Source organism: Hemiscyllium ocellatum, chromosome 13 (assembly GCF_020745735.1).
Source record: "Hemiscyllium ocellatum isolate sHemOce1 chromosome 13, sHemOce1.pat.X.cur, whole genome shotgun sequence".
Classification (NCBI taxonomy): domain Eukaryota; kingdom Metazoa; phylum Chordata; class Chondrichthyes; order Orectolobiformes; family Hemiscylliidae; genus Hemiscyllium; species Hemiscyllium ocellatum.
The window spans coordinates 8,879,117-8,888,902 of record NC_083413.1 but is presented as its reverse complement, the minus strand read 5'-3'; the positions used below and the strand labels follow the sequence as shown (position 1 = coordinate 8,888,902).

The window sequence follows — 9,786 nt, the reverse complement described above, 5'->3', positions numbered from 1 at the left end:
CCCGGGGTCTCTGTAACACACCCCGGGGTCACTGTAACACACCTCGGGGTCTCTGTAACACACCCCGGGGTCACTGTAACACACCCCGGGGTCACTGTAATACGCCCCGGGGTCTCTGTAACACGGCCCGGGGTCTCTCTAACACACCCCGGGGTCACTGTAACACACCCCAGGGTCTCTGTAACACACCCCGGGGTCACTGTAACACGCCCCGGGGTCACTGTAACACGCCCCGGGGTCACTGTAACACACCCCGGGGTCTCTGTAACACACCCCATGGTCTCTGTAACACACTCCGGGGTCTCTGTAACAGTCTCCTGGGTTCTCTGTAACAGATCCCAGTGTCTCTGACCACCCACCAGGGTCTCTGTAATGGGTCCCAGGGTCTCACTAACGGGCTTCGCAGTCTCTGTGACAGGCCCCGTCGTCTCTGTGACAGGCCCCGTGATCTCTGTAACAGAGGGTGGTATATGTATGAAATGAGATGCTAGAGAAAGTGGTGAGGCTGGTACAATGACAACATTTAAAAGGCATCTAGATGGATATATGAATAGGAAGGATTTCGAGGGATATGAGCTAAGTGCTGGCAAATGGGACTAGATTAGGTTAGAGTAGCTGGTCGGCATGGATGAGTTGGACCGAAGGGCCTGTTTCCATACCATACATCTCTATAACCGGATGACATTCCTTCATGTCACTGAGCACAGTTTGATCCCCTTCTCTGAGGAGGGAGGGAATTGCAATTCAGAGAAGGTACTTTAGAGTAGTTCCAGAGATAAAGGCTTATCTTATGAGGAGAGATTGAGCAGCTTAACCCATTCTTGCTTGAGTTTAGAAGAATCAGAGGAGGTCCAGATGAGAGAAATATGATGCTATAAGGGATGGACAAAGTCGATGCAGATGTTTCCCCTTGTGCTGCAATCTGAAACCGAGATCATGGTTTTAGATTAAGAGATTAAGAACAGATATACTGAGGAATTACTTCACTTAAAGGGTCATGAATCTGTGGAATTTACTCCCCCAGAGTGCAGTGGATGCTGGGACTCAGAATAAATTTAAGGAGGAGATGAACAGATTTTTAATTAGTAGTGGGTTGAAGCATTATGGATTGTGGGCATGAAAGTGGAGTTGAGGCCGAGATGAGGTCAGCCATGGTCATATCAAATGGAGGAGCAGGCTCAATGGGCTGAATGGCCTACATCTGCTCCTCATGCTTATGATGTTATATTCTCATTTACCCCTTAGGAAACCTACAGGCACAGACTCCCCCCACTGCAACACATTCTCCCAATTGTTATCAATACTTTCATTCATAACTTTCAATCTTATTTCTCATCTTTGAAGATTTGGGTGTAATCATTTGGCCTTTGGTCCGCAGTAACATTTTAGTTGCATAGAAATTGACTTATTCTTCAGTAATAAAAATGAGCAGCAGCCACTAACGCTTCAGAACTTCCGCTTCCATCCAGCTGGCCTGAAACTGTCCCGCATCACATTCCCTGGTCTTCGACATCCATGAAGGTAATTCAGAATGGCTGAAAACCCAACACAATGCCCACCGGGGCTGGAATATCTTCTGGAGGTACAAAGACACTTGACTAATCACTCATTTTAATGTTTGTCAATGGGATACGGGGACAATATTGGACTAGTCATCTGCTATGCACTCTGTCATCAATACCTTTTGCTTTCAATTTAAATAACGCATTAGTTAGTGAGTAGCCTAACAATGACCATCCTGTCTCTGGCCTGTTGAAGCTTTTTGAAGGTTAGAGCAGATGTGTGCTTGATGCCACCTTGGCACACCAGAGATGCTTATGAATGCCCATCATCAAACACTTGGAGATATTGCCTCACTCTGCCTTGACATAGTCATTTTTCCCTCTTCACAAGATGAAGCAATCAGCTCTCTGATCAAACATTTCCCAATAGTCTGGCCTCACAAGGACCATTGAGTTGAACGTTCTGGGACCATAACAAAATTAATGGAATAGAAATCAAGGGCTGTGGTCTGGCCGTACCTCAATTGGCATTCCCTGTAAACCTAGCCTCCTCGCCAGGAGACTGTGCTTCAGAGACGGTGTCAGCCAGCAGAGAAGGGAAGCAATAAGACTCTTATTATGATTATTGACGAGTCTAGTCAATGCACAAGCACAGTCTAGTTATGCATTGAAATTTTTGATCATAGCCAGAGGCAGGTTGTTCCCATTTCAATCATTGGTGCGGTCAAGTTTGGAGCATTTGCACAAATTTCATGAAATCATACTCATTGAACGATCTGTTATCAACACTAAAGCAGCGCCAAGAAAGAAGTACAAGTTGAGCAGTGCATGTGGTTTTTGACTGCACATCTTTATCGATACAAGCCTTGTCCAATAAGCAAGGCTCTGCCATCGTTTTATTGGTTCATTGGATAGCATTTATTACCTATCACTTGAGAAAGTGGTGGTGAGCAATGATTGGCTGCAGTTAAGGCACAAGTAGCAAGATTTTGGCCCAATGAAAATGTAGGAATGATAATGTAGTTTCAAGAAGGAATAGCGTGTGGCTATTGGACTGTTTCCGGAAAACCTTCCCCCTGCTTCTCCCAGACTGGCGTTGCTGTGGGTTAGGAAGGTACAGTCAATGGCATTGGTGAGTCACTGCAACGTATCACAGAGATAGTGCAGATTACTCAGTGTGCCAGTGGTGAAGGGAAGGAAAGTTTAATGGCTATTTTGGCCTCAAAAGTATCACTGGATAGAAGTGGAAATAAGATTGGATACAAAGTAATTTTGAACAAAGCCATTTAATGAGAGATATAATACGTGGAATGTCATCGAAATGGGCACAGTAACAAATTTTGCAAAGTTACTTCATAAAGCAGCATCCCATAAAAGTAACCCACCGTATAGCAGCAACATTTGGGTAAGGTATGAATGAAATAGAAAATGAATTATACTCTGTTGTTCCTCAGGTAGACCGTCTTCTCATTCATCAGCAGTTGGAGATAGTAGAAGGTAAGGTCACTGTCGGGGCAGAAGGATTGATAGAGCATAAAACATGCAACGTAGAACAGTACAGCACAGTACAGGCCCTTCAGCCGTTGATGTTGTGATGACCTTTTATCCTACTCTCAGGTCAAACTAACCTACATGCCCTTTATTTCACAATCAACCATGTGCCTATCCAAGAGTCACTTAAATGTCCTCAATGTATCTGACTCTACTACCACCGCTGGCAGTGCATTCCACGCACCCACCGCTCTCTGTGTAAAGAACCTACCTCTGCCATCTCCCCTAAACCTTCCTCCAATCACCTTAAAATTATGCCCCTCATGATAGCCATTTCCACCCTGAGAAAAAGTCTCTATCTATGCCTCACATCATCTTGTACACCTCTATCAATTCACCTCTCAGCCTTCTTCACTCCATTGAGAAAAGCCCCAGCTTCCTCAACCTTTCTTCATAAGACATGCCCTCCAGTCCAGGCAGCATCCTGGTAAATCTCCCTTTCACTCTCTCTAAAGCTTCCACATCTTTCCTATAATGAGGTGACTAGAACTGAACACAATATTCCAAGTGTGGTCTAACCAGGACTCTATAGAGCTGCAGCATAACCTTTGTGGCTCTTAAACTCAATCCCTCTGCTAATGAAAGCCAATACACTGTATGCCTTCTTAACAACCCTGTCAACTTGGGTGGCACGTTTGAGGGATCTGTGGACATGGATCCCAAGATGGGCGGCGGCACGGTGGCACAGTGGTTAGCACTGCTGCCTCACAGCGCCAGAAACCTGGGTTCAATTCCTGCCTCAGGCAACTGACTGTGTGGAGTTTGCACATTCTCCCAGTGTCTGTGTGGGTTTCCTCCGGGTGCTCCGGTTTCCTCCCACAGTCCAAAAATGTGCGGGTCAGGTGAATTGGCCATGCTAAATTGCCCGTAGCGTTAGGTAAGGGGCAAATGTAGGGACATGGGTGGGTTGCGCTTAAGCGGGTCGGTGTGGACTTGTTGGGCCGAAGGGCCTGTTTCCTCATTGTAAGTAATCTAATCTAATCCCTCTGTTCCTCCATTAATGTGAAGACATCAGCTGTAATTCCAGTTTGAACTGTGTTTACCGCATTAAACATTTCCTTTCCCTCTACAGTTTATGTACACAAGTGTTTCCATTGGATCTTTGGCCATCCTATGTACTGTTAGCTCATTCCTCCCACATGAGAGTTTTTGGCCAGCATTTACTCCCTAGTCAACAGCAAAAAAACCCAGCAGATATGCAACTCATTTATCCCATTGTTGTTAGTCAAATGTTGCCGGCACACGAAGCTTCGAAAATTTTCTAAATGAAAGCAGCCTCTGATCTTCACTGTGTGAAATGCAATGACTTGTTTTGAGGATGTGAGAAGGCTCATTATTATATCAGCTTTAAATATACGTACTTGACAGTTGAATCCGTTCAACTGTAGTTGTTAATTAATTTTCATTTCTTCTTTCTCTTGTGCAACATTGGCAAATGCGAATTTTGAGGCCTCTAGAAATGTGGAAAACAGGAACAGGAGTTGGCAATTCGGCCCTTCGAGCCTGCTCCCCCATTCAATATGATCATGGCTGATCATTGAACTCAGTCCCCTGTTCCTGCTTTCTCCCCTTGCTTTTAGATCCCTTTAGCGCGAAGAACTATACCTAACACCATGAAAGCATTTAATGTTTTAACCTCAACTGCTTTCTGTGGCAGAGAATTCCACAGGCTCCCCAGCATCCGTGTGCAGAAATTTCTCCTCATCTCAGTCCGACTTTGTATCCATAGACTGTGAGCGCCAGTTCGGGATTCTCACATCATTGGGAACACCCTTCCTGCTTTTACCCAAATTAGTCCTGTTAGAGTTTTATAGATCCCACCTTATTCTTCTAAACTCCAGTGAATATAATCCCAACTGATCTAGACTCTTGAATTGCCCTTGGACTGATTGGCTTGTTATGCCACTTCAGAGGGTGGTTGACGGTCAGTCCTACTGCAATTAATTTGGAGTTACATGAAGGCGAGACCAGGAAAGGGTGGCAGATTTCCTTCTGTGAAGGATATGAGGGAACCAGATGGATTTTTATGTCAATCAATGGTAGTTTTACTATCATCTTGACTGAGCCTATCATTTTAATTCTAAATAATATTAATTGAATTTAAATTGCACCAGTGACCATGGTGGGGTTTGGTCCTGTGTCCATAGAGTGTTACCTTGTACCTTTAGATGGTTTGTCCAGTGATATTATCATTACTCTGCCAACACCACAAAGCTAAACCAAAGTTTGAACCAGCTGGTCAGTGCCTCCCAAATTTTAATTGAGTTACCATTACTATGGGAAATGACAATTCCATATGAAATTGGAAATTCTGGTCCCATTGTGACTGTGTGCATGACCTCTGGTAAACTAAAGTCTCATTGTTTATCCCAACATGCTCCATTTTAATTGTCACATCTTGCTATGGGTATTGACCAGCAGCAAGTGTCTACATCCCAGTAAAAATGAGAAGTCTGTAAATGGGCAGCAGGTTAGACATACCTGCAACTTGTTCACATGCCCAGCTTTCCACCCACCAGTTCTGGACTGTCAGTGATAGCCTGCTGTAACATGCATTGTTCAGGTGTGTTGATAATAGTGGGTTGGCAGGAAATTATGGTTTCTGGAACAATGAATTACCTCAAGGAAGAACCCTTAAATGTTCAAAGTTAAAAATCACACAACATCAGGTTTTATTCCAATAGGTTTATTTGGAAGCACTAGCTTTCAGAGCACTGCTCCTTCATCAGGTGGTTGTCCTGTGATCATCCTATCACAACCACCTGATGAAGGAGCAGTGCTCTAAAAGCTAGTGCTTCCAATTAAACCTATTGGACTATAACCTGTTGTTGTGTGATTTTTAACATTGTACACCCCAGTCCAACACCAGCATCTCGAAATCATGACGACCCTTCGGTGTTACTAGTATTTAAAGAACAAAGCTGTATTTGAGGCTGAAAAGGTTGGATAGGCTGGGACTTTTTTCGCTAGAGCGTAGGAGGTTGAGAGGTGACCTTCTAGAAGTTTATAAGATCATGAGGGGTAGAGATAGACTTAATGGTAGCGGTCTTTTCCCCAAGTTGGGGGATTTCAAGACTAGGGGACACGTTTAAAATGAGAGGAGATAGATTTAAAAAAGACATGAGCAAAGTTTTTACAGAGAGAGTGGTTCACGTGTGGAATAAACTTTTTGAGGAAGTGGTGGATGTGGGCACAGTTACAATATTTAAAACACATTTACAGAAAAGTTGGTAATGTCCCTGTTATAGCATGGGGAATAAAATCAGCCATGGCTCTCACTTCCATAACAAGCAAGTGTTCCTCTAAGGGTCACCTCTCATTCTTCTGTATTCCAATGGGTAGGGCTCAATCTACTCAATGTCTCTTCATAAGACATTCTCTTCATCTCTGGTATCAGCCAAGTGAATCTTTTCCACACTGCCTCCAATGTTAAGATAGAACTTATTAGAACATACAAGATTCTGAGGGGATTTGACCAAAAAGGTTGTGTCTGCTTGTGGGAGAGTCAAGGACCAGAGAACATGACCTGAGATTAAGGAGTCACACATTTAAGACAGAGATGAGGAGAAATCTATTCTCTGAGAGGGTAGTGAATCTGTGGAATCCAAGAGAGGTCAAAGGTGGGTTAAGTATATTCAAGGCTGAGACAGACAGATATTAAATCAGTAAGGGAATCAAGAGTTATTGGCAAAAGGCAGGAAAGCATGTTTGAGGATCATCAGATCATCCATGATCTCATTAAATGGAGGAGCTGACTTAGAGTCATAGAGATGTGCAGCACGGAAACAGACCCTTTGGTCCAACTCACTCATGCTGACTAGATATCCTAAATTAATCCAGTCCCATTTTCCAGCATTTGGCCCATCTGCCTCTAAACTCTTTCTATTCTTATATCCATTCTGATATGGATATAAACACTGTAATTGTAACAGCCTCCACCACTTCCTCTGGCAGTTCATTCCATACACACACCACCCTCAGCATGAAAAAGTCTCCCCTTAGATCCCTTTTAAATCTTTCCAGTCTCAGTCTAAACCTATACCCTCTAGTTCTGGACTCCCCTGCCCAGAGTAAAGGCCTTGTCTATTTACCCTATCCATTTGATGGACCAAATGGCCTAGTTCAGCTCCTATGTCTTATGGCCTTATGGTATTTTGATTGCTTTGAAAATGAGTAGATTAGATTAGACTTAGACTTACAGTGTGGAAACAGACCCTTCTGCCCAACAAGTCCACACTGACCCGCCGAAGCGCAACCCACCCGTACCCCTACATTTACCCCTTTACCTAACACTACGGGCAATTTAGCATGGCCAATTCACCTGACCCGCACATCTTTGGACTGTGGGAGGAAACCGGAGCACCTGGAGGAAACCCACGCAGACACGGGGAGAACGTGCAAACTCCACACAGTCAGTCGCCTGAGTCGGGAATTGAACCTGGGTCTCAGGCGCTGTGAGGCAGCAGTGCTAACCACTGTGCCACCGTGCCGCCCACTAAAAGTATTTAAAATCGGCCAATGATGTGAGAATCAAATAAGAAAATGAGTCACCACCTTCAGGAAACACAAGATGACTGGGAAACCGAATTTTTAAAAATAATTTGCATTTTTTTGCCTTTTGAGCAACTCTTAGTGTAACTCACTTCCGAATGCTCCAAAGAACTGTACCAATCAATACCCACACACCCCCAATACCCCACTCCCACCCTCAACTTCAATAAAATAAATGAGACGTTAATTTGTTAGCCTTCCAATACATCCTTTATGAATGTGACTTCAAAGTTTCTGGGAACATGCTAAAAACCCATCATCACCCACTCATCAGGTAACACGTTCATAGCAGGTTGTTGGCAGCTATTGTATGTTCTTGTGTTTTCAGCTGTGATTGGATATGAGACCAACAACAAATATGAAGTTAAGAACATAATCGGCCAACAGATCTACTTTGTCACTGAAAAGTCTAACTTCTGCTGCAAAATGTGCTGCGGGTCGAAGCGTGCTTTCAAACTTCAACTTGTGGACAATATGGGAACAGAGGTAATCCGCATGAAACGAACCTTGCGATGTCAGAGTTGCTGGTGTCCATGCTGTTTGCAGAAGGTGAGTGATTGATTAAAAAAGTCACTGGTGATCCATCCAGTTTCTTACTTCTGTGCCCACACATGTTAAAGTGTGTCTGCTCTAGGTTGTGGGCGGCATGGTGGCACTACTGCCTCACAGTGCCAGAGACCCGGGTTCAATTCCCGCCTCAGGCGACTGACTGTATGGAGTTTGCACGTTCTCCCCGTGTCTGCGTGGGTTTCCTCTGGGTGCTCTGGTTTCGTCCCACAGTCCAAAGATGTGCGGGTCAGGTGAATTGGCCATGCTAAATTGCTGAGTAAAAAGTGACGTCTGCAGATGCTGGAGATCAGAGCTGAAAATGTGTTGCTGGTTAAAACGCAGCAGGTCAGGCAGCATCCATTGCCCCTAGTGTTAGGTAAGGGGTAAATGTCGGGGTATGGGTGGGTTGCGCTTCGGCGGGTCAGTGTGGACTTGTTGGGCCGAAGGGCCTGTTTCCACACTGTAAGTAATCTAATCTAATCATCATTGACATCTTTCTCTGTACCACCTCCTATGATCTTTTTCTCTTCACGAGTCACATGACACCAGGTTATTGCCCAACAGGTTGACTTGAAATCACGAGTTTTTGGAGTGCTGCCCCTTCGTCTGGTGAAGACCTGATGAAGGAGAAGTGCTCCAAAAGCCAGGGATTTCAAATAAACCTGTTGGACAATAACCTGGTGTCGTGTGACTTCTGACCTTATCCAACCTAGTCCAACACTGGTACCCCCACATCATGGCACTTGCTGATCTTTGCTTTGGAGTTTGGTCTTTCAAGTCCCGTTCCGGAGCTGAAAACAAGATCCAGGCTGACAGTTCAATATAAGACAACGTCAGTGTGTCATTGTTGGAGGCTCGGCCTTTGATAATTCAGGAGCCTGTGAACTTTCAGACATGGTTGTAAATGACTTATGGTCCCCTTTGAAAGGAAACTCTCCCTAGTGACATCACCACTAGTTGTACTCAACCAACAACACTTTAAAATAATCTGGTAACATTGCTATGATTTTATTTCTGATCCATGACTACACCACTAGAACATCGTGGGCTGTAAAATATATTTGGGGGCATCCAGAGAAAGGCAAGTTGAGCTTTCAGCTAGTTCATTGAATCCCTACAGTGTAGAAACAGGCCATTCAGCCCACACTGGCCAGCAGGAGAGAATCCCCATCCCTGCATTTCCCATAGCCAATCCACATAAGCTACCCAGCTTTGGGCTGTGGGAGAAAGGTAGAGCACCTGACACAGGGAGAACATACAAACTCCACACAGGCAATTGCCCAAGGATGGAATTGAAGCACGGTTTCTAGTGCTGTGAGGCAGTGGTTCTAACCACGGAGCCACCATACCACCCAGTTACTGCCCACCACTTTTTATTAAGTCATGATGTGGTGGGGCCGGTGATAAACTGGGGGGGAGAAAGTCAGAATTCATACAACACCAGGTTATAGTCCAACAGGTTTATTTGAAATCGCAATTTTTTTTGAGTTTTCGGAGCAGATTTCACCTGATGAAGGAGCAGCGCTCGGAAAGCTTGTGATTTCAAGTAAATCTATTGGACTATAACCTGGTGTCATGTGATTTCTGACTGTTTTTATTTGTTCACAGGCTGTGGGCATTGCTGGCTAAGATA

The 9,786-nt window shown here is 44.5% G+C and overlaps 1 protein-coding gene across 1 annotated transcript in view; it reads left to right on the top strand.

Moving 5' to 3' along the window:
* The first annotated feature begins 1,531 nt into the window (after positions 1-1,531).
* Positions 1,532-9,786, top strand: part of LOC132821667 (phospholipid scramblase 1-like) — a 31,388-nt gene continuing 23,133 nt past the window's right edge. Inside the window, exons 1-3 of the mRNA XM_060834376.1 lie at positions 1,532-1,582; positions 2,957-2,999; positions 7,933-8,153. Of these exons, the coding sequence (XP_060690359.1) occupies positions 1,532-1,582; positions 2,957-2,999; positions 7,933-8,153 (315 nt within the window). The remainder of the gene's footprint in view (positions 1,583-2,956; positions 3,000-7,932; positions 8,154-9,786) is intronic.